Source organism: Vidua chalybeata, chromosome 3 (genome assembly GCF_026979565.1).
Source record: "Vidua chalybeata isolate OUT-0048 chromosome 3, bVidCha1 merged haplotype, whole genome shotgun sequence".
Taxonomy (NCBI): domain Eukaryota; kingdom Metazoa; phylum Chordata; class Aves; order Passeriformes; family Viduidae; genus Vidua; species Vidua chalybeata.
The window spans coordinates 90,192,115-90,215,436 of record NC_071532.1 but is presented as its reverse complement, the minus strand read 5'-3'; the positions used below and the strand labels follow the sequence as shown (position 1 = coordinate 90,215,436).

Below are 23,322 nucleotides of genomic sequence, written 5' to 3'. Positions count from 1 at the left end.
TCAAGCAGTTTCATAAATTAGCTACGTGTTTAGTATCAGAATGTCGGGGCTTGTGCCTGATGTTTTCCCTGACAAACACATCCGAGCATTCAGCCTACGTGCCTGCTCATCTGACTTCACGCAGCAGCCCTCAGACTTTCAAAAAACACAAGCAAGGAGAGAGAGGAACCTGCAGAAGGGTGCCTGACACAGCAATGAGTGCCCATTGCCAGGTCACAGGGCGACTGTGGGGGCTGCAGGCAGCAGATCCTCACCCTGCCCCTGCCCAGGTCTTCATGGGATGGGCACACTTTGGGGACAAGTGGATCTGCAGATGGGACTCCTTCATTCCTGAGTTCTTCCATCCCAAACATGGCAAGGGGTGTTGGCCTTAAAAGAATAAAATAGTCATGGATGTTTCCAGAGCCTGAAAGGCTGGAGAAGGAGTCTCAAGCAGGAAATGCCCACCCTAGAGCAGGGCACAGTAACAGAGAAGCTTCAACAGAGTGTGCTTGCTGTCCTACTGCCCTATTGCACCAGCATAGCCACGACTCACAGAATCACAGAACTGCTGGGGGTGGAAGGGATCCATGCAGATCGTCTAGTTCATTATTAGCACCATGCTCTGTCCAACTGTGCTGAAACTTCGTGTGGTTTAGTTTATGGCCATTGCTCCTTGTCCTGTTGCTGCGCACCACCAGAAAGTCTGGCACCACCCTCTCAACACCCAGCTTTGATTTATATGCATGAATGAGATCCTCTCTCATTCTTCTCGACAGAACAGACCCAAGTCCTGCAGTCTCTTATAAAAGAGATCCTCCAGATCCCATGTAATCTCTGTGGCCTCTGCTGGACTCTCCCCAGTAGTTCCATGCCTCTCTTTTACTGCGGAGCCCAGAACTGGACACAGCACTCCAGATGTGGCCTCACTAGGGCCGAGTGGGGGGGGCGGGGGGGAATCACCTCCCGTTGGCCACGCTCTTCCCGACGCACCCCTCGATACCATTGCCCTCCTGGCCGCAAGGGCACTGCCGGCTCATTGTCACCCACTCGTCCCCCGCGGCCCGGCTCCGCCGAAGGCCGCCAGCCGCCGCTCCGCCCGCGGCGCTGCGGGCGGGCCGGGCCGCGCCGCCGCCATGACGGGGACAGGCGCCCTCCTTCCGCCGCCCAGGGGCTGAGCCGGGCGCGGCGCTGCGGCCGGGCCGGCGCCCCACGGAGCCCGGCGGGCGCGGGAGGCGGGGCCGGGGCCGGAGCAGGTCGGAGGGAGGCGCGGCGGGACGAGGTACGGCGGGGCTGAGCTGCCGCGGGGATGGCGGGGGGGAGCGGACGGCTGGGCGGAGCGGGGGCCGCCCCCCGCAGGCGCCTGCCTTCGGCCGCGGGCTGCGCCGCCGCGCTGGGAAGCGAGATGCGGGCTGCGGGCCCGGGCGGGAGGCGGCCACGAACGCTGGGCACATCCGAGGCCTGGGGATCCCTGTCCCCTGCATCCCTGCCCCCGCCTCTGCAGACCTTGTTGTCCGGGGTGCAATGGCCCCCTAAACCCATCTTTTGTCCTGAGGGGTTACGACTTGGGGAGGAGTGGGCTCGCTGCGAGTTGCTTATTTTTAATACTAAAGGCTTGACATGAAATGCTGACGGAGCACTCTTTGCTAGCACCCTTTAACACTCTAGTCAAGGGCACACGCGCTGAGTTATAAAGAAGGATGTGCTTAATTTGGGAGGAGGAGGGGAAAGGTGTGCCCCACTGATGGCAGAGTGGCCGTGGTGCTGCAGGGGCTGTCTGGCCGCAGAGCACTGCCATTCCTGCCTTTACACAGCACTGCCATTCCTGCCTTTACACAGCCAAGTAGGGACCAGCATCACAACAGAGCCTTAAATGCTTTCTGCGGAACAGAAGCCTAACTCAGACAATGCATCAAAATGTAAAGGTGAAATAAAAGGGGCATAGATACAGGATAAAGTACCTGTATGTGTAGCTTCCCAAAACAGCCTAAGTTTCTGTCTGGAAACTTTGAATAGACTCTAAAAATGTGTATTTTTACTTGGTGCAGGATTTGTTACATGCTGCTTGAAGTGCTCCAGGTATAGTGTGGTTGAAAGGAGATGAAAGCACTGAGCTGAGCACTCAGAAGATCTATATGTATCCATAGGGCGCCCTCAGCTCAGCAGCATGGCACAAGTGCAACAAAACATGCTTTGGATGGTGTCAAGCTTTTTGCCTGTATACATGTATTTGTGACTGGGGAAAATGTGTGCCACATATATCTCAAAAAAATCTCTAATGGAAATTAGGTATACCCCTATACTGGGGTGTAAGGAAGGGCAGCAGTTAGTGAAAGGATGGTACAATAGCCAACAGGCACACCTTCACCTTCTGAATGTTTTGACACAGTAGTCAAACACGACTTAGGAGAGTGTAGTGTTATTTAGAACCTGTTAAGTAATTATTTCTTTTTTATCAGGAGGAAGGAGTTTGTTTGTATATTGTTTGCAATATATTTGGTTTTTTTACAGAGTTGGGACCATGGCTGTTGACTGGATTGGCTTTGCATATGCTTCATTGCTGGTGGTTGGAGGTGTTGTAGCATACACTCGTAAAGGTTAGTACTGGGACAGAACGATTTGGAAATGAAGCATTTGATTTCTTCGATGCAGTGTGAGACATGAAAACTTTGCTGTAATTAGTACAGCTGCATTTTACATCCATCAAATGCTGCTGTAAATGCACTGAGTTTCATGAGATGTTCTTGGGCCAACTTAAGCATTTAAGTGAGTTTGTTTTCAGGGCAAAGAGTGGAGGTTGTCATGTTATCTTTGACTTTAAATGCATTTTGGGCTTTCTCATCTCCTTTTAATCATTCCTATGTTGAGCACAGTATATCCTTGATTAAAGCTCATTTTCTACAGAGAAATCCAGGCTTGATCCTTACATTTTCAGACGCACGGGGCGGGGGGGGAACCCTCTACTTGTGGTGGTTAATTCTCTGGTACTGTTAGAATTGTGCCTTTTCACAGTAAGATAACGAGTCAGGTTTTCGGTGGCAGTGTACCACAAAGCGCAGTTTCGGTATTCCAGGGATTTTTGCAGTCCCGCGGGTGGCAGCGCCGTGCCCCAGCTCAGCACCCGGCAGAGGTCGCAGCGGTACCGAGGCCGCGCAGGCGGGAGCTGCGGGCGGGTTCCCGTCCGCTCTCCGCAGAGCCCCAGCCGCGCATCGGTCACAGTCCCTGTCCCAATGTCCCTCGCGATTCTTTGGTTTAGGGTCACCGTCTCCCTTCGTAGTGTGTACATGCTTTGCTCTCGGAGACACGGCTTCACATCTGAATTTCTGAGAACGCTGTGGTTTTGTGTTTGCAGCCAGCTGCACTCACTGACTATCCCATTCACCTGTTCACTCTTTAATACTTGGTCAATCCTCATGGATTATTTTTTATTTTTTATTTTTTAAATTATTTTTTTATTTTTTATTGGTTATGATTTACATTTTCTTGCAAAGTCTTGATTAAAAATACTCAAATGGATTGAGAGCTAAATGTCATCGGGGGTCTGAATTCTTTATAAACATCTGGGGATCAGCTTAATTCAAATAATGTCTGCTGTGCAGATTCTACGCTTTTATCAAATGGTACCAAGACAAATGTCTTTTCAGAAATTTAAAATATTAGGGATATATCTGGGATTTATGAACCAGTTTTTCAATAGCATTGCAAGAAGATGTTAAGTAACTTTTAGAAGCCCTGTTTTCATCCTCACTGACAGTTTATTTTTTCATTCTTTATTCATTAAATGTGATGTTGGTGATGGCATTTCTTTGTCCAGGACTGATGTCAAACTGAAAGGCTTGACATTATGACCACCCAATTTACTCTTTATATATGTTGGTACATTTCTACCATTTTTGGAGACTCCCAAGTGATGTAAGATATAGTTAAAATGAACATGCAATTCAGAGAAATTACAAAAATCCTTGTTAAGTATGATAGAGAAAATAGCCAAATTTAGGGTTGTATTTTTCCCAAGTTGAAAGTATTACTGGATCCTGATCATCTCCCTCTAACTTAGTTGACTTTGCCCCCAATCCCACATATTAGAATGACCCAGTTACAGAAATATTACATGTCCATTCACACTGGGTGAGGCAAGCTGGAATGTGGCAAAATCAGTTCTATTGTAGAGAGACAGCTGCTGTATAAAGATTGAGCTTGAAGACATTGCATTGAGAAATAACACTTGAATGATTTCTTGCAGGTAGTAAAATCTCTTTAGCTGCTGGACTCGCCTTTGGCTCTGTGGCTGGTTATGGAGCTTACTGTGTAACATGTGATCCGAGAAATGTGAAGATATCATTGTGTAAGTGTTTCACTACAGTAAGCAAACAAACAAACAAGCAGCATCCTGAACTGCATGTAAAATTCTTTTTTTAGTAAATTTTGGGTATTGCTTTGGTTTAAATGTTGGGTTTTAACTAGAGTTCAACACTTCAGCTTAGCTTGCAAAATTCAGGAGCCATTTACAAGGTAAGGCAGATCATTGACACAAAGTCAGTAGGTATGTGTGTGTTACCACCTGGCAGCACCTCCTTTTATGAGATGTTTGCCCAACATTGCACATATTGTGAAATCCAGCTGATAAACAGGAGAGAGTACTGCAATAAAATCGTTAGCGTTACAGATTGAATTTTGCAATTTGAGCAGTAAAGTAGATGTGGGATCTGCTGTTGCATAATGTAACGTATCCTCAGCTCCTAGTGAATGGAACAGTTTAACTTAGTGTTTTTCCTTTGCTACTAAGAAAGGCAGGATACAGACTATGCAATAGTTGTCATGGCAGCTAGTTTGCCATGAAACCCTCATGGAGGCAAAAAACTACAATCCCTAAGGGGGACATAAACCTTGCACAAGTGAATTTGCAATAAGAGCTGTTGGGAGCTTGTCTCACTCATGGTTTTAGCAAAGGTGGTCTAGGCTGTGGTTTCATGTGCAGAAATGCATTCAAAATACATTTAATCCAGATTGTGTGAGTACACAATTAGTTTTTCTCAACTTAGAATTTGTGATATACTGTTCATTCTGGCTTTGTGCTTTGCACCAATCACAGTTATAAAAATTTCCACTTAAAAAAATATTGAGTAGCATTGACAGCAAAGTGTTCCCAGCAAGTTCTTTAGTAAAGGTCGTAATTATGGACCTGATCTGCTCCTAGATTTAAGGCCTAGATGGCCTTAAATCGCATTTCCAGTTTTGCCACCATGACCTTGCTCAGATTAAGTTATCTCACTGTTTAAAAAAAAAAAACCCAAAACTTTGTTTTGGAATGAAAACATAGCCTTAAATATATGTAAATTTATAATCATTAGTGTGAGATGCTTTTAAGTAGTGTATGGTATTATACTTCTATGGGTCAATTAAATCGCTAAGTTAGATACAGAATTTATGGAAAAGAAGATTCATTAAAACTTAATATATGTTGCCTGTTTCCGAATTCCCAAGTTTTGAAGGGACTAATACAAAATTCTCCATTATTGTGCTTTTGAATGTCTGATATCTAAAATACCCACTGTTTTGCATTTAATGTAGTCGTAGGCATGTGAGGACTTTATCAACTGGAGAAATGTATAGTACTTATTTAATAGAAGTTACTGCAATGAGATGAGATAGAGTCTACTACACCTGCCTTATAAAGTTCTTCTTACATAAAGTTAAAGGAACAAGGACTTTTTAAAGCAGTCTTAGTTTAGAATGTTTACAAAGAAATGTTTTAATTGCTTTTTAATATAAATTTGTATATCGCTTTTATGGAAAACTAGAATGTTTTCACTTATGCCTAACATGCCAAAATGTGAAAAGCAGCTAGAGAACAAATGAAAGATAGAAATTAAGTGCATGGAAGAAAGTGACCACTCTCAACTTAAAAACCACTACAGTAAATTACAATGTAAAATAAAACAAGCACCCAAACCCTTAAAAGGTTAGGAAATCTAAAAACACCACATCCATCCAAACCATAACTATTTACAGTAGTTTTCACCTATGCAAGACTCTCCTACGGTAATTTAGGTAATATTTTAGTACAAGACCTTGATAGTAAGGTCGTTGTAACTTATCCTACATACAAAGAGTATGTAGCCAGTGGGTACCCCAGGCAAATTCTCTTAGTTGTTTTATAAATTACTATTTCAGGCATTTTCTTACTTCACCTGAAATAAGCTCTGTGTTTTCTTGGATACTTTAATGCATTTTTATGTGTTTGAAGTAGATTTAGAAATTCAAATCTCAGTATGCAAGAGTTAGTAGCATTCACAATGCAAGTTGATTCTAATTTGAATATGATTCACTGGGTCAATTTGTCTTGATTTATTAAATTTCTTTGCTTTAAGGTGAAACAGTGAATGTATAGCGCTTTCTAAAATCTGGTCTGAAAGCTGAATGTATAAAAAAGCCTCTGGAACCTGTGAAAAGCCAGGTACTAGCAAATGGGGGAAAAAAGAACATTAGCGTGAATATGCTTTGTAGTTTGTAATAAACTGCAAATATACTCAGGACTCTGGCAAGACACATGCTGTGGAATAGTTCACTCTTGAGACATTCCTGAGAGGATCAAGGCTATGTGACTGGAAAATAAGAGCAATGGATAATGGAGCATAATATTTTTTTTTTGCAGGGTATCTTTGATGAGTGCACATAGTTGGTAGAGTTCTGTAAGATACTTGTAACTGTCAGGGCTTGTTTTATATGCTGAAGTGAGTTTAAAAGTAATTTTTGATACCTATGAACACAGGACTGGCCCCAGGATTAGACAGTGGAATTTGAAGAGAATTAGCCAGATGGTTTAAGTACTCCATAAAAAGGGAAGAGATCTGTGTGACTGCCATTACTTTGGCTGTGAGAATGACAAAGCCCAGCTGCTCATGAGAAGTCCTGCCTCTCTGCCCACTTCTAGGAAGCATTTCAAGTGACAGTTCTTTAATGAAGGTAGCTATCTTTGCAGTTTCATGTGTTCTCCTCAGTCTTCTCATTTATGTAGCACTCTGCAGCCATAGTTCAAAGTGAAATCCCTATGCCTGATGAGTTCAATGCTGCCTCCATTTTTAGATAAGACTGCTCCAGGAAGAAGATGCAGTTTCTTTCATAGTTGTTCTCTGCAGTTTGTTCTGCATTTATTGCCCTCTTGGGCTGCCCACCTTTTGTCACAGGTAAGGATGGTTCTCTCATAGCAAAAGGCTCCAGAGGAATTGTAGTCATGAAGAAGGAGGTGTTAATAGCCATATTTTGTAGCAAAAACAGGTGGCAAACCTTCAATATAGTTTTTAAGGCTCAGCACATAAAGAGCTAATATTCTAAAAATAAAACAGACAAGAAGTTGAATGCTCCAGCTCCTTGAATAGTTAGAAAACAGCTGCAATGATCTAGGGTGGTGGGATTTATAAGACACTATTCCTGTAATTCAATATACATGTGACTGCTATGGCCAAGATTCTTTGTACTTTATTGGTATCCCCATGAATTTAGATATGGGTGAGTAGAATTGACTGATTGACAAACTTACCTAGTCTTCATGGGACAGGATTTAGCATTCTGCTGCACATGGAAGCTTTATTTGTAGCTAAAAGAAATCATAATGGTGTCTTTTGGAAAAGCAAGAATGTTTTTACAGACTCTGTTTCTCATCTAATGTTTCACTAAATTGCAGTTCATAGGAAAACAGCAAGGACCTTTGATAACTCTGTGTGTTCCTGAGTGGTCCACTGAGAAAAGTGAGAACATAAATATATTGGATTTTTGTTTACAGTTTCATCTTTTCTTTTGACCATTATAATGGGAATGAGGTTCAAGAGGTCCAAGAAATTAATGCCAGCCGGACTAGTAGCATGCCTGAGGTAAATACATATTGCAGATCTTATTGTAAAGATTTCACTGGTTTTCAAATAGTTGCCAATTCACACCTGATTCAAGGCACTGCTGGTGGAAGTCACTGTCATTCAACAACTATACAGCTTAAGTGAAATTAGTTTGGAGGTCACAGTCCTGTTTCCAGTGAGCAGCTTTTTCATCTTACTAGGCAGATACAGCTGGTGAGAAGTGACTTTCTCAGCACAGAAAGGAGAGGTCAGCAGTTAAATATGAATGCATATTGATAAGGCTTTTGGAAAAACCTAGATAAGCCTTAGTGTTTTCAAATACATACACATAAAATTAGTCCCATTTCATACAACACAGTCATCTTAAAAAAAAAAAAAAAAGGCCAACACTTTGGTTTAGAAGTGCTGTATTCAAAACTACTGGAAGCACAGTACTGTTGAAAACCAGGACATTTCTGACCTAAGAACTTCGGCGAGTATTAATGCAAATTAAAAAAAAAAAAAAAAAATCTGTCACAGCTGCTTTATTGCTGCTGTTCGGCATTCTGGAAAAAATTTTGAATCTATTAATTTGGAATTAAATTATGGAGTAAGTTCAAAACATTTTTCCCAATGAGTCTGTAATGCAAAACATTTTCCAGGTGTAAATCAGAATCCCCATCTTCTGAAGGAATCATATCTGTTGCTTTGTCATTTTAATATTACAGATTTAATATAACACCATTCTGCTTTACTTCAGTTACATACAAGGAGGAAAAAATCAGAAGCAATTTGTCAAAATTTAAGCAAAATTTAAGAATCAGGACTTACACTGGAAAATGTTATTGTCCACTGTGGATTGTTTTTCCAGCCTAGGTGGGCTTTGATTTTCTAGACACTGAGAGTGGAAATCTGGACACTTGAAAAGATTGCTTAATAGAGACTCTAGTGTCAGTTATTTATGAATGAAATGTTATTTAATGATTACTTTCACTGATTTTGCTAATGAAAGCCATATTTATGTTTTCTTGTTTTGGGTTTTTTTTCAGCCTTTTGATGATTTTGAGGCTTGTTTTTATGCTGCTGTAGGAGATTTAGAACCGAATATGACTGCCATGCCCACCAAACAGACACACTCTCTGTACTTGAAAGACAAGTTTGAACACAAGTCAAGTTTGAACACAAGTCTTACACTGCATTTATATTTTCTGTAAAAGATCTGTACCTGTTAATTGATTATTGACATGTGGTGATACTTTAACATATTTTTTAAAAACTAAAGCAAGTGTTTTGTTGGTATATTTTGATCTACATTGATTTAAGCAGTCTATTAACTCATGGGATTTTTCTTTGTAAGTTTGATCTCTTTTAGGGGTGCAGAGCACCCCAGGAAATTGAATTACTCTTGCACTGTATCTCTGAAAGAATATATATAAATACATGTTTATGCTAAAAAGGTACCTTGTATTGAAGTATAATTTTGTAGTTTCTGAGATTAAATAATCAGTTCTAAATAAAAAAAAGTCTTGAGCCTGTACTGTGTTGCACTAGAAAACCAAATTCCTTTCCAACCCACATTCTTGTTCCCCTGGTTCTAAATATAAAAAATCAGTGTTCAAATAAAATGTAAAGTGGTTGAAGCTTATATGTTTTTTAAGCAGAGGAGTGAGCCATTTTTTCAATGAAAGAGTCTGGTGCTCTGCTTTGTACTCAGTAGTGGTTTAAAACATGTACCATGCTGTAAATTGCCAGTGACAAGAACCATGGCTGAGGTTCGTCATGCTACACAGAGAGGTTCCAAGCTCTCAGTACTCTGGAACAGGTTTGCCATTCCATTCTCACACAGATTATCTTGCTGAATTCCCCCCAGAAGCAGAAGAGACTGTTCAGTCACAAACTATTCAGGGATTGAAGTTGCTTTGATTTGCGTACAAAATAAAAATTCCTGGGGTCTCAAAGCTTGGCTAAGACTGTCTTCTGGTGTACAGGGAATACAAGCAAAATCGTTAGGAAGCCGTATGGGTCGGTGCACTCTTGAAGACAAACAGAAATTTTGCTGCTTTTCATTTTTTTCATACAAAGCTTGCTTACGAAGGTTATCATGTATCATGGTACCACCTCTGTGATGGTTCCTAAATCATAGCACTTGTTTGGAAGAGAGGAATAGCCCAGTGAAATGAGTACTGTGCTGGGCATGGCTAAGCACCACTTCCAGCTACTGAGGTCATTTTAATGTAAACCTGTTTGGAACTCAGCAGTGCCCAGGTGACTGAGGCACTTGTGGTTTGTACCTCTGAGATGCACATAGCTCTTCTTAGGCACAAGTCAGGGAAGGAGTTCACTTTGCTGGGCAGCAATTCTTCATGTACACTGCCTGACTGTTTGCCTAATCAGTTGGAGTCCTACTGAGGAGAAACAACTAAGTGCAAATGGCACTGTTATGGCAATGTTCTTAAAGGGAACAGTGATTGTTCCCATGAAATTAGGGTAAAGAATCTGACATAGTAGTGCATGCTTTAAGCACTATACTGAGGTAAAACTCACTCTTACTGAAAAAGAAAGTAGCCAGTGCACTTGGCTTTATAACTGTGGGAAGTGACTGCAGAAGGTAAAACCTTACAAAAAAGCCACTTAAGGGGCATTTGCCTCACTGACCAGCCAGTCAAGCAGCAAAAAGAAGAGCAAGGGAATAGGTGCTCTTCAGTGGATGAAAACCACAGCAGGCCAATTAAACATAAGGACTTTGATCTTTCAGTGAAAAAAATCGCTCCTAAAGATTCATGTGGGGATTAGAAAAGTTTTTTTACTTCTGCCCATAAACTTAAAAGGATAATGAATTTTAATTTTATTTTTAAAGGTTTTATTTACTTAATTTTTAAGCTCTGAAATACAGCAGGGAGACAGTGAACTTTCTAAGAGACCACCTAGAGAACCAACCCAAAAGATTATAGGCCTGATGTTAAATGACTACTCCATTTTCACAGTGTGGCTCCTGTCTCTGGCAGTTTATAAAAAGGGGGTTGGGGATCATGTGGCTTTTCTACAGTACTCCAGAAGCTACAACTGAACATTTTACCCAACCAGGCATGCATTGTAATTGAACACACACAAAGTGTCAGCATATTTTATTTCATATAAGTGCTTCATGAAATTCTTCTTTCTGGAATCAACAGGTCCAAATTAGCCTTTTACTCTAATTTAAAAGTGTATTGTTTCACTGGCCATATGATGCAAGTTACAGAGCATATCTATGCATCTATCTACTCTTACAAAGCAAGCTCTGGTAATATACTACAGTTGGGTTATCTTCATCAGATTAGATATTGAATATTTTCCTCACAACAGCAACAAACTTCTCATCTGTTGGTGGCTTCCTCTGGCTGCCAGGCTGTAAGAATTTTTTGATTGTTGGAATGTTGCTGATTCTTCCTTTAAAAGCCTGTAAGGAGCAGCAGTAAAGCCAGTGAGATTAAGGAAATTATAATTCCGTCCTTTATAGTTTAAAGATCAGGTGACTTGAATTTTTACTTGTCAGTCATATTTATTAAACAGTAAAAGCTTTAAACAGTAAAAGCTAGTAAAAAGTACTAGCTTTTTCTGATCTGTAGTGCTGGTGCTATATCTTAGTTTCCCAGATGGGAATGGGAGAAATTATTATTAAAGAGTTAAGACTCATCTAGTAAAAAGTGGAAGAAAAAAACACCATATCCTGGATCCCAATCCTGCAGATATATTTGAGGGAAAAAAAAAAGGCAAGGACAGGAATATCTCAGTGCAAAGCATTACAGAAGTCAAGACATATGAAACTTTACTGCTCTTTGTATATGATTTCTTAAAAATGTAATTTTGCTGGCAAAAATAAAAGGACAGGAACTGCAGACACACCAAGCCACAGACTTTCCTTCCAGATGTTGTTGCTGTGTTTGAAGACATGGAAGTAGCAGTTTAAGGACCAAACTGGTAGCAGTAGTGAGTGAATTCCTGCCAGCTGGGAACAGCTGGGAAAAGCAGAACTGGAGAAAGGTGAGTCCCCAGCAGCTCTGAGGCAAGGCAGCGCACTGAGAGCAGGTTTTTGTAATCAAACAGGCTAGAGAAGTGTCAGTACAATGGCTCAAAAGATGTAAACATCAATTAACTTTTAACAACAATCAGTGAAATTTGTTTGTTACCTTCCATATGGACACCAGATGATTACTAACCTGCAGCAGAGGGAATGCAGACAGTACATCAGGCTTACATTCTTCTACCATTAAAATGGCTTCCAGCAGATGGACATCTGCCCAGCTTAATTTGTTGCCAACAAGGTAATCCTGTCCATGATCTTTTAAGGCCTATAAAGTATGAACAAATAAACAAAAATATTCACATGGGATGTAACAATTTTATCTGGGTATTTCATTGCAGACAGATTTCTGAAAAAACACAGCAGAGCAAAGCCATGCAAGAACCTATGAAGTTAGAAAGTGATACATAAACAAAAAATTAAATCAGAATTCATGTTTCAGTGTGTGTGATCCCATCTCACTTTAACCTACTGCACCAGGTAGCTGTATACCAAGTCAGTACCACAAGAAAGACTTCATCACACAAAAGAAACAAGACTAAAGTAATTGGAAGAGATAGGCCAGTTTACATGTAAGCACACCTTGAATTTTTAAGAAAAAAGTGAATTACCAGATGTTTCAGCAAAATTTGAGACTGCTGATTACAGTTTGAAATATGAAATTAATGAAAGAATGAAAGAATACAACCTTCCCACCCTTTATCCTGTAAGGAAGGACTCCTTTATGGCAAACTGCTGATGCAAGAATCACAGCCTGCCAAAGCTACTAGCAAGTGTAGTAGACAAGTTGAGATGAACATTGCAGCACAGCTTCAGAGCAGTTACCAGCTCTCCAGCCTACCTTTGTCCTGAAGACTGTCACCCTCCTATCAGGAGCAAGAGAAGGCCATGTCTGTGCCTAAGTCACACCAAGGCTACTCTTAATTAACAAATGTGCAGTATGCATCAGTCTGTGACTCTGGAAGCCAACTGTTTCTCCAGGCCCATCTGCCAGTTCTACCATAGAGGCAGCAATCATGGGCAGAGTCACAGCTGATCCCTTCATGTAGTTGCTTCCTACACTGCTCTAACAAGGTCTAGCACAGCTTGTTTATCAGACTGTGTGGAAACTCCCAAACACAGCATCGGAATCTGATTGCCTGCAGGGCTTTGTATTGTCTTTTGCTGCTTCATCTGGCTGCTGAGTGTTTAAAGTGAACACTCACAGCTAGGTATGTTTCCTGTCAGCTTCCTGAATGAAAAACACATAGACTGCAAACCCTGATAAGCTGAATCAATGGACAGCTTAAACAGCTGGTACAGAAAGAAAATTATTAACCATTTTAACAAAATTAACTAGGCTAAAATAATGGAAAATATCAGCTGCTTCTTTATGGAAGCAAACAAAGATTACTTTAAAGACTCTCCTACCTGGAGTATACATGCTAAAACATCACAACAGTAGTTTATGCCACCTAGGCATTAGAGAATTCTGGTGCATTTTTTTATTGTTTAATAACTTAAAATACGTATCAGACTTTTAATCTTTGAAATATTTGGGTGTGTAATCAATATCTCTCAGCACAGCCCTCCATTGGTATGGCAGTGGATATATATGAACTGTGATTACAGAAGTGCTGGATTATGTAATTTACATTGTTATTTTACAGGGCAGCCTCTGTGGGATTTGTTTTTGCAATTTAAGGCTCTAATAAAGTGGGACATGAAATTGCATCAAGTCCTGTATTTTTTGAGTGGACTTCAGCTGCCTGGTAACAAAGGCTTCAAGCTGGAAACCCAGCTCAGCTGTGAAACAACACAGCTTTGTACCCTTGGCAGATTTCCGAGGAGACCACTGTGCCCTGAAAAAGCACTGTGAGAAAGTGTGTACAGCACAGCCACACATAGTGCGAAAGGAAAAGTTACAAACAGAAACAAACTTGTGAGATGAGGATCACAGATGGCTCAATTCAAACAGGAAAATCTTAACGCACAAAAAAATTAAAATATTCTTACAGGAGAAATAAAACAACAAAGCAAACAGCAAGGTGGTAGAAAATGGCAGTTCAGTAACATCCAGGCAATGTTCCAGGGAGAAGAAAAGAACAATCCATCCCCTCCTGACCAACTCCTCCCTAGCCAAGAAAGCCTCCTCATGTGCTCTAAAGGGATGGCAGGCATACCAATGCCTTCCCTCACAGCTCAGGCTAACTCTTTGCTGCGTGCTAGCCTGTAAATAATTGCTTTATGCTTTCTATGCTACATGTATCTTGCTTGCAGAGCCTCTCTGTGCACACCTAAGGATGCCCAAGTAGCAATTCAGAGAATGAAAATTGCAGTCTCTAAATATAATACATTTAAGCAATGGATTTGAGGAAGAACATAGAATTGGATCCTTAGCTGTAAAGCACAAATATATTTAACTTTGAATAGCAAGAATAAAGGAGGCTGAGTGGGAGACCTTATTGTTCTCTACAACACCCTGACAGGACGATGTAGTAGGGTGGAGGTCGGCCTCTTCTCCCAGGTAACCAGTGACAAGACAGGAGAAAATGGACTCAAGTTGCACCAGGGGAGGTTTAGATAAGATCTTAGGAAATTTTTGTTCATGTAAAGGGTTGTAAAGCACTGGAACAGACTGTCCAGGGAATTGGCGGACTCACCAACCCTGAAAGTGTTCAAGAAACATGTGGCTATGTCACAGGACACAGTTTAATGCTGAATATAGTAGTGGTGCTGGGTTGACAATTAGACTTATTGTTCTTTAGGAGGTCTTTTCCAACCTTAACAATTCTATAACACACTACACTTCCAGACAGTAAGTACTGAAGGCTGGCACAAGTATTGAAATGGTGCATTTAGACAAAACACTGGGAGCCATCAGCAACTAAGCTAGGTTGGAAAAGAAAGACAGCAAAGAGACCCAGTACTGAAACCGGCCAAAAATTATTTTGTGGCCCTCTTTTCACATTGCTGGATACTGGCTCCATCATTCATTTCTAGAGTTCTACTGTCACGTGCCTTCTGGAAGGTACATGTGTGGGAACAGGGAGTGGGGCAGGAGAGGGAGCCCAGAAGTCACTGTCTTTGTGAACTGCTGGTGATTTATCACTTACCTTTTCATAAACAGGGAAGTACCTGGTTGTAGCTCGTTCAATGATTAAGGCAAGATTCTTTTCTTTTGTGTCAGCTGGTTGAAAAGGGAGATACATGATCATTCCCATTAGGTCTGTAGTTCCCTCCACGTACATATCAATCCTGAAACAAATATTTTTGTTCAACATGTATCATTCAAACTTTCTTGATTATTTTCCTGAAATACAACTGTGAAGTGATCATTGAGTAAAATGTTTATTAGTGAATGTAACGTAATACACTGGTTTATTTTCTTGGTTCTTCCACTTTGAGAAAACTTCCAATTTTTTTCAAAGCACAGATTGTAAAACAGGCTCACAGTGTATGCAATAAGCAAGATAAAAGGCTGCAAATAATGTATTTAAGGTAGAATTCATCTGCTTTCCATTGATAATCTGTTCATTTATGCTGTGGGAGAAAAGACTGCATATGCAAAACACTAGGGAAAAAAAAATTAGTTTTGAGGTCTAGTCATGAGAGGATGCTGTCTAGCAATTGCCAGTCCATAATAATCTCCACAATCTCTGGAGCTGCCCTTCCATTCTCACAAAATAAACGCTCTACAGTAAGTGACAGTCTGTTAGGTATACTCACCTGTACGTGCAGATACCTCACAGCAACATTCTTTCTGTAAATATTAACAATCAGGGAGGAGTGTTAGTAAGTGGCACACTGTTACCATACCAGGCTCTCTCCTTCAGGTCCTTCCCATAGAGGTTGTACTTTGCTGCAATGTAGCTGAGGATGGCTCTGGTCTGCACCATCCTCATCCCATCCATCTCCACCATGGGCACCTGCTGAAACAGCAGGACTCCATCTAGGGAAGAAAAAGGAGCAAGCTACTCAGACTGCTGAAATACTACACTGAAAATAAGGGAGAGACCTGGTAAGAGACCAAGACATTGTTAATTCTCAGGGATGAAAGCATCCACAAGGAAACAACTCTTCTTTACAGGTCACATAATATTGCAGCTCTTAATACGTCTTGTTGTTCTTTTGTTCTATTTGTGTGAATTTATGTTTATGGTACAGTTTACAGACTCACCATTGCGTAATTTTTCTAAGTCTTCTTTTGTCTCTATGAATTCTTCCTCAAACTGAAAAGTAACAATAGAAAACAACACTGTCACTCCAAAGGCAGTGGAGAAGTGGAAGGAAGTCTGGCAGTTAGAGTCCACCTCTCCACACTATTCTCCATACTTTTCTCACTGTGTTTACCCTGTCGAGGAATCCATTCAGTGCCAGTAGCTGGGTGAGCAGCTGCAGTTCCAGCTGTTCATGGAGCCCTGGGAGCCCGAGGCAAGAGCTGGGAACTGCCTCCCTTTGCACAACACCTGTGGCACTGGCCAGGTGAAACACAGCAGGAGCCCATGACCCCAAACCTTCACTTATACTGTGAAGGTATAAAAGACCAGTAGTTTTCTTTCTTCCGGGTGCCTCCCTGGAGGTATAATGTTACTCTGTTGTTACACCACCATTAAATTATTTTAAGGACTGATGGAGAGGCTTCTGGGTGGTCAGAAAGGAAAGTTTCCTTAAGAGACCTCCAACTTCATCTCTGCTTCAGCAGAGACTACAACCCAAGACTTTGGTGTCCCCAACCCCACAATGCATTATGCTCCAGAAAGAATTTCCTCATTATAAAGACCAGAGTCACCTGCATGAACCATAAATGGATACCAAATCACTCAAAAAGCAGCTGGTGCCACATGAAATATTAAGAAACTTCTTGTAAATTATGCCTCTTTTGCACATCATTTATCTCCTTCTTTAATCCACTGGATTTTTTTTTCTTTTTAATAAGGACATTTGAATGAGGACAAGATCTTGGTTTCCTCAGCACTCGTGTTCTGCAAACTCTCTGTCATCAACATTCTCAAGTGAGCACCATTTTAAAAAGCCTTTTATTTCCAACTGAGTATAAATAGCTTCAAAAAACCATATTCAAACAAAAACTTAATGTAGAAATTAAGATGTCTTACGATGGCCTTCACCTGATGTGAATCTACATAGATCTCCTAACACTGCCATTGGGGCAGATCTGCTGATTTATCCTACTCAGGTCCTGACCCAAAGAACAAAAGGTACTTTGTTTGGAGAGAATGTTCAAAAGTTTTCATGTGGTATGCATGGTCTTTCAGTGGAAAAGACTCATGAGATACAGGGAAGTTATGAGCATTGAGAAAAAGTCACAGTTTTGTCTGTAGCAACAAATTTACAATTTCAAAATATGTTTCAAAAATAACACCCATCAATTCTTTTGTATGTTAAAATCTCTTCACTGTGTAACTATGGCTCAAGGAACACATGAAATACAACACAAGAGTGTATCACTCAATCTGAGCATTCTGCATCACAATATGTAATGATGTGCATATCCCTAAGCACAGATGCAATTGGGAAACTCTTCCAGAGAATGCCTAATTTGATTACAAATCACTTTATAAAAAATGGTACAAACCTCAACCCCAGCTGCTGCTAGCAGCCATCGGATTGACTCCATCTTCCCCCTTCCCTTGGTGTAGTGCAGCTTGGGTTTCCCCGCCATGATTTCAGAGTTCTTGTTTCCTGATAAAATCAAGATGATGATCTTATGGAAGCATGCTTTAAATTAGCATTTTGAATGTCCCACTCCAAACTACTAAATACAGTTGGATAAACGAGAAAGTAGAAAAACAATCTAGTCCTTCATACTTGTGCTTGATGCAACCAAGTTTCCTGTGGATTAATGGAATAAAAGAAAAACTACACACTACGAGAATATGCAGCCATTCAGACACATCATGACAATAAGCATCTCCTAAATAATATATTATTGTAGTTTTAACAGCTTACTGGAGTTTTACAACCAAAGCAGAACTGTAGGGTATTCCTGAATTAGCACATTTTTAACCTTGCAGTGACGCAATCTCTTCAGTAGGTGTTGGGTTTTGTCACATGTCATACCATACTTGAAAAATGTACTATATCAAATGAATGGCTTCCAAAGAACACCAAACTAGTGTCACCAGCACTATTTTCACCTCTCTGACAATTCAGAGCCCTGTGCTCCTGTGCCTTTACAAATATGCTTTTAAAAGCAACATATATCACCAGGCCTACTGTGTTCCCTATCCAGCTGCTACAGTCAAAATGTAACAGAGATTTATATTCTATCTGCCCTGAAAATTTCACTTGAAAATCAAAAACCAAACGGATGGAACTGACCTCTATTGGGCAGATAAGGCCTGAGCAATGCCCCTGGCAGCAGGGGGCTCAAGTCAGCCCATCAAATGATGGCACGGGGATGAAACACTTGGTCCTTTCAAATTTCCCTACCATGTGCAGTCACATGGCACTGTATGACATGGGCAGCTGATGTGAGCTTGCCTGATGCTGGAAACAAAGCTAACACTGTACTCTTATCACTAATGGGTCACAGAAGAATGAAACAAATTTCCTAAGACAGAGGCACAGACTAACAGAATGCTTCATTGTTAAGCCAAAAGCTTATCTGTTCACAGGCAGGCTTATTTATGCTTGCATACACTTCACAATACATAGCTGAGCCACAAAGTAAAAATTTTGGCCATAATCCCAAGGCATCAATAAAGAGGCACAACAGTACAACAGTGACAGGGGAGACTGCATCCTTGACCCACTCTGTCACCAGATGACACAAGCAAAAACGCCGCACCACAGCCTTGGTCACGATGAAGAGACTAATTTATTTTTTCTGACTCCAATCTTTTATAGTACTCAAAAGGTGCCAGTGGATTGGAGGGTGAACGTGCCACCTCTCCAACGACACTGGACAAACTACCTGTACATCAAATTTCTCCGCCTCTATGAAAGAATGCAAAACAATAGGTTGTTTACAGAAAGTTGTGTGAGAAAGTTCTCTACAAGAATGTAAACTCAGAAGGCTTTAGAAAAGTCTTGATAACCAGGGCGACACCACTCCACTGAAGTCCTTTGTGTTGGGTGCTATCTTCCACAGGCTCTAGAGCACACGCCATCACTCTGTTAGGAACTGACTCACAGGAGAAAGAGGTGCACCCATCCAAAATGCAGGTCTTCAAAACCACTGCTCAGCTTCCACCTAGCCCTGTGTCATAGTTTAGCAAGAGAAGGATTTTAAAACTTCCAACCACTAAAAAACTAGACATGAAAAAACCCAAGAACTTCCTCTTTTCTCTTCCACAAGTTACCAGCAAATCAAGTAAACATTTACAAGGCCCAAATAACATGTTAACCCTTTCAGTACTTCAATCCTCCCTCAAATAAGAAAAAAAAAAAAAACAACAAAATACATACATATTAAAAAAACCATTAAAACATCAGTCAGTTTAAAAAAAATCAAATGCCAGATAAAAAAAGATAAAGAAATACCTTAAATTTAAAACTAAAATCCTCTTATAAACTATAGAGAAAAAACCCTTTTTCCCTGTAACACATAAAACTAAGAAAAATCAAATTAATATCAGACATAAATTTCCATATTAAAATACACATTAAAATAACTGTAATCCCATAAAAAGTTTAAACAAACAAATAAAATGTAATCCTATACCCACAAGGAAAAATAATCTCTTCCTAAAAATAAAAATAATTTTTAAAATAAATAATAAAAACTTTTACCTTTAAACAACTAATCTTTAAAACAATACCCATAAATCAACATAACCCATTAAAAATATAAGAAAGCTTATAAAAAATAAGAAGAACTTCACAATTACAATTTTCCCCAAAATACTACAATTTGCAAAAAAAAAACCACAAGAAAACTGGGGTTTTTTCCTTATAGAAAAGTCTCCATAATATTGACAAAAAAGACTTCTCTCCCTAAGTAAACTAAAAAACCACTATTTTAAAAACAGTAAACTGACTAAAATTTTAAATTTTGTTTCTTTACATTAATAAGAAAAAATATATAAAAATATTCTAAAAATGTTGTTCTAATTCTTATTACTTTCTTTTAGTTACTGTTAATAAACTTTTCTTTATACCCTTTTAAAATTTTAAACCTACTTTACCTTTCTCCTAATCCTACCTCACAACAAAAAATAAACACATCAACAATTAACCAACACCAAACCCACCACACTCTTAAATACATTAACCAAAAAAATCTCAAAATTTATAAAATCTCAAATTAACAACCCAAAACCACTACACAAAATTAGTATTTCTACCCAGTTTCAAACTGAAACCACCACACCCTGGCAGTGTCTGTGTCCCCAGACACCTCAGTCTCTGGTAGCAAAGTTCTCCTGATACAAAAAGATGTGCTTGTCAATAGATTGTCTTGAGTGCAGCTGGCACCTACTCCAGCACTGCTGGATGCCCAGTTAGATTTCTGACACCTGAACAGCAACAAGGCACTCAAAAAGTGACTTGGCACAGCTCCCTTACCAGGCCCTACACACACAGGACCATGACCTACACTTCATTTCTACTTCCCATGTATGACTTACACTATAACAAGTAAGAGACGTCCTGAACTTCTATACTTCAAAGTACTTCATTCCCTGATGCTCAGAAAGTAGGTGTTGGTCTCAGCTTCAGCAGAGAGGAGAACTGCACTTAAACCCTCACGGACTGGACAAACACTCTAACCTCCAGCACGTGGGATCAAGGCTGAGAAACACACTAGTAAGGACAGGCTAGCAGAGGCAGAAAGAGCAAACATCCTTGACCTCTCCACAAAGCAGAGCTGGAGCTGATAAAATTCAGCCCACGCAGAGCCCTGATTGCCAGTCTCAACTCAGTGCTCCATTGAAAACAGCCGGGAATATCTTCCTGCAAATGCCCTGCTAAAGGTCCGAATTTGGGGTTGCGGCTGAATGCTTACATAGGGCTGCAAACTATTTTGATGACCCTTTTATGGATCTGTAATGAATATCCCTTTGTAAAATAGCGAGTAGTGATAAAAGAGCCGCAAAATTGCTAAATTGTCTTCTTGAATAGCAATAATGGACCTGAAAATTAATCACAAACTTTCTTGACGTTTTAGTGCATTGGACCACAGCCACGCAGGTGTCAGAGAGGCAGCTGCTGCTGTGATGACTGTACTAAAAACACCTCACATTGCTTTGTCCAAAACAATTCAGGCACCAGCCTTTCAGTGAGGAACAAGTAAATTAATTTAGCAGCAAGCTTATAATCTGATCCAAGATCTGAAACCTTCTTCCTAGTTGGATAAGGGCCCCAGAGCAGTTCTCTGCAACGCTTTGTTGCTCGACCCCGTCCCGCACGGGGCTGTTCCACAGGACGACCTCGCAGCACAGCGCCGCACCGCCCGGCTCGGCCTCCGGACCATCTGAAGACTGCAACTGCTCACCAGCGGGTGGTTTCCACTGGGGCTCGGGCCAAGTCCGGCTTCGAAAAGCTTCCTTCCACCGCCGCAGCTGGGAGGAGTGGCTGGACGAGGGGAAAGTACTCCCAGAGATTGCAAAACTTGCACTCCGAAGAGCAGTTTCTCTTCAGCTTCCCCGCTGATCCTACCCAGAGCCAAACACACACCCCCGTCGTGCTCACCCTCCCGCCCGTCTTGGTCCCTGCTGCAGGAGAGAAGCTGGGGAATAACCCCCGGACAAACTCCGGGAATAACCCCGTGGAGCGGCACGGCAGGACGTTCCTGGAGAGCCAGCCGGTCTGTCACGCACCTCGCCCTTTGCCCTCCGGGCAGGAGCCCTGATCCCGGCAAAAACCACTCACTCCACCGGGCTGGCACCGCCCGCCCCCCGCCGCGACCCCCGCCCGCCGCCGCAGTACCGTCTGCCCGGGCCGCTCCGCCGCCACAGCACCGACACGGCACCGACACGGCACCGAAAGAGCGCCGCGGCAGCACTGACACAGCGCCCGGCTCCACCGACACACGACCCTCCCGCCCCGTCGGGCGGCCGCTCCTCCCCTGGGCTGCCGCCGCGGCCGCACCGTGCCCACCGCCCGCCTCCGCTGGGCGCATCACCAAACTCTACCACCGCAGCTCGGGGAAAAGCCACCTCAGCCTTGTCCCTGCAGTCTTGCCGAGTTTCTGTAGCAAGATGTGGAATATGCGAACATTTTCTTGACAAAGGATGTGATTTGACGTTTGATCTTTGTACACTTTCAAGCCTAATCGACAAGAAAAAAGTTCTAATCTGTGAAACAGAGAGCAGCTACCAAACAAGGTCTAAGTGAAGTCCAGCTGTGGGAAAGAGAAATTACTTGTCAGGAGAATTGCCTTGTTAAGGGTTGAACATGTTTTAATGATCTCAAACCTAGGAGGAGCTTAAGAAGGCTTGGAAAGAAGGATGTATCTCTGATAGTGGATACATAAAATACAGAATTTACAGGGCACAAGGGCATTTGGCAGAACTCCCAAGATAAGGAAGAAACTAGAAAAGCCCACTCAGCAACTGTGCTGAGATCAGCTCTGAACGGGTAAAAGATAATTCCGGCAGGGAGAGATTCCCACACCACTGACTCACAGCCCATCAACTCAAGAACCGCAACTCAAAAGAACAGAAGGACCCAGCGAGCATGCAGACTAATTAGCATGAGAAGAGGGAGAATCATTAACCAATAGAAGAGAGAACACTAATTATTAAGAGAACTAGGCAACTTGTAGTCAATGAACATTAATGCCCTTGCTTGCTAAAACGAATAAATAGTAAAAACTTGTCATTGATTTTTGGAATACCACCAAGCAACCAGGCTTGCACAATTCTGAAATTCACAGTCAATGTCTCTCTTAAGTATGTAATTATTGGTTTGCTGCACACTGGTAACAAACCTAGGTTTTCTGGACAATATTTCCACTGGGCTGGCTCCGAGGCAGCTGCACATCAGGACATGGCCAGGACACACTGAGCAGGGGACACGCTTAGAGACCCCGAGGCAGCAGTGACTGTGTGACCAGGGGGAGGCTGGGGCTGCAGCCCCTGTGCAAGGGGTGCCAAGCACTCCTTGTGCCAGGGGATCTGGCTCTGTGTGGCCAAAATGTGGGATCTCTGTGGGGGATCCTGAAACCACATGGACATGCCTGGATCTCATCCTGGCATGGAGTCAATACCAACAGGCCAAGTTTCTGGCTTGAGTTTCTGACAGCACTCAGCAGCTGTCAGTGTTGTCCAAATGCTTCAGTGAGGCAGGAGGGAAACAGCTCCTGCAACAACTCTCTGTAATATATGCTTTGCTGCTGAAAAACATGGGTTTATTTCCTCTTTTGATGATGAAAAACAGTTCATGCTGCATGACATTACTTACGAAGAAGCTGTTCAGCAAGAGCTACAGAGCCCTGAGTTTGCTCAGCTGAAAACTGCCAGTGCTCTAGTTGTAGCTGGATTTAGGGCACTGGCTCTTTCATTT

At 41.7% G+C, this 23,322-nt stretch overlaps 2 protein-coding genes across 5 annotated transcripts; one reads left to right on the top strand and one right to left on the bottom strand.

The window, feature by feature from the left end:
* The first annotated feature begins 1,164 nt into the window (after positions 1-1,164).
* On the top strand, positions 1,165-9,458 carry TMEM14A (transmembrane protein 14A). Of its 2 annotated transcripts, none has more exons than XM_053937923.1 (5): positions 1,165-1,261; positions 2,491-2,576; positions 4,223-4,324; positions 7,763-7,850; positions 8,861-9,458. In XM_053937923.1, exons 2-5 carry the CDS (start codon positions 2,501-2,503, stop codon positions 8,898-8,900), a joined length of 306 nt encoding a protein of 101 aa, XP_053793898.1. In that variant the 5' UTR covers positions 1,165-1,261; positions 2,491-2,500; the 3' UTR covers positions 8,901-9,458. The 2 variants fall into 2 exon arrangements, with proteins under 2 accessions (XP_053793898.1, XP_053793896.1); XM_053937921.1 differs by lacking the exon at positions 1,165-1,261 and adding an exon at positions 1,411-1,904.
* Positions 9,459-10,921: 1,463 nt separating this feature from the next.
* LOC128785396 (glutathione S-transferase) lies at positions 10,922-21,853 on the bottom strand. 3 transcript variants are annotated; one of them, XM_053937918.1, is made up of 7 exons: positions 21,745-21,853; positions 17,450-17,556; positions 16,034-16,085; positions 15,673-15,805; positions 14,970-15,111; positions 12,011-12,142; positions 10,922-11,250 (listed from the first exon to the last, which is right to left on the bottom strand). In XM_053937918.1, the coding sequence occupies exons 2-7, from the start codon at positions 17,534-17,536 to the stop codon at positions 11,128-11,130; spliced, it is 669 nt and encodes a 222-aa protein (XP_053793893.1). In that variant the 5' UTR covers positions 17,537-17,556; positions 21,745-21,853; the 3' UTR covers positions 10,922-11,127. The 3 variants fall into 3 exon arrangements, with proteins under 3 accessions (XP_053793893.1, XP_053793895.1, XP_053793894.1); XM_053937920.1 differs by lacking the exon at positions 21,745-21,853 and adding an exon at positions 21,311-21,409; XM_053937919.1 differs by lacking the exon at positions 21,745-21,853 and adding an exon at positions 20,445-20,572.
* Between the last annotated feature and the right edge of the window lie 1,469 nt (positions 21,854-23,322).

What these genes read in the sequence shown, in the direction of transcription:
- LOC128785396 (XM_053937918.1), bottom strand. Translation starts at nt 17,536, where the DNA reads ATGGCGGGGAAACCCAAGCTGCACTACACCAAGGGAAGGGGGAAGATG. An exon ending in TAGCAGCAGCTGGGGTTGAG is followed by an intron (nt 16,086 to 17,449) that starts GTTTGTACCATT and finishes GTTACTTTTCAG; the next exon opens with TTTGAGGAAGAATTCATAGA. An exon ending in CTGCATTCCCTCTGCTGCAG is followed by an intron (nt 11,251 to 12,010) that starts GTTAGTAATCAT and finishes TGCTCCTTACAG; the next exon opens with GCTTTTAAAGGAAGAATCAG.
- TMEM14A (XM_053937923.1), top strand. Translation starts at nt 2,501, where the DNA reads ATGGCTGTTGACTGGATTGGCTTTGCATATGCTTCATTGCTGGTGGTT. An exon ending in TGTAGCATACACTCGTAAAG is followed by an intron (nt 2,577 to 4,222) that starts GTTAGTACTGGG and finishes GATTTCTTGCAG; the next exon opens with GTAGTAAAATCTCTTTAGCT. An exon ending in GGACTAGTAGCATGCCTGAG is followed by an intron (nt 7,851 to 8,860) that starts GTAAATACATAT and finishes GTTTTTTTTCAG; the next exon opens with CCTTTTGATGATTTTGAGGC.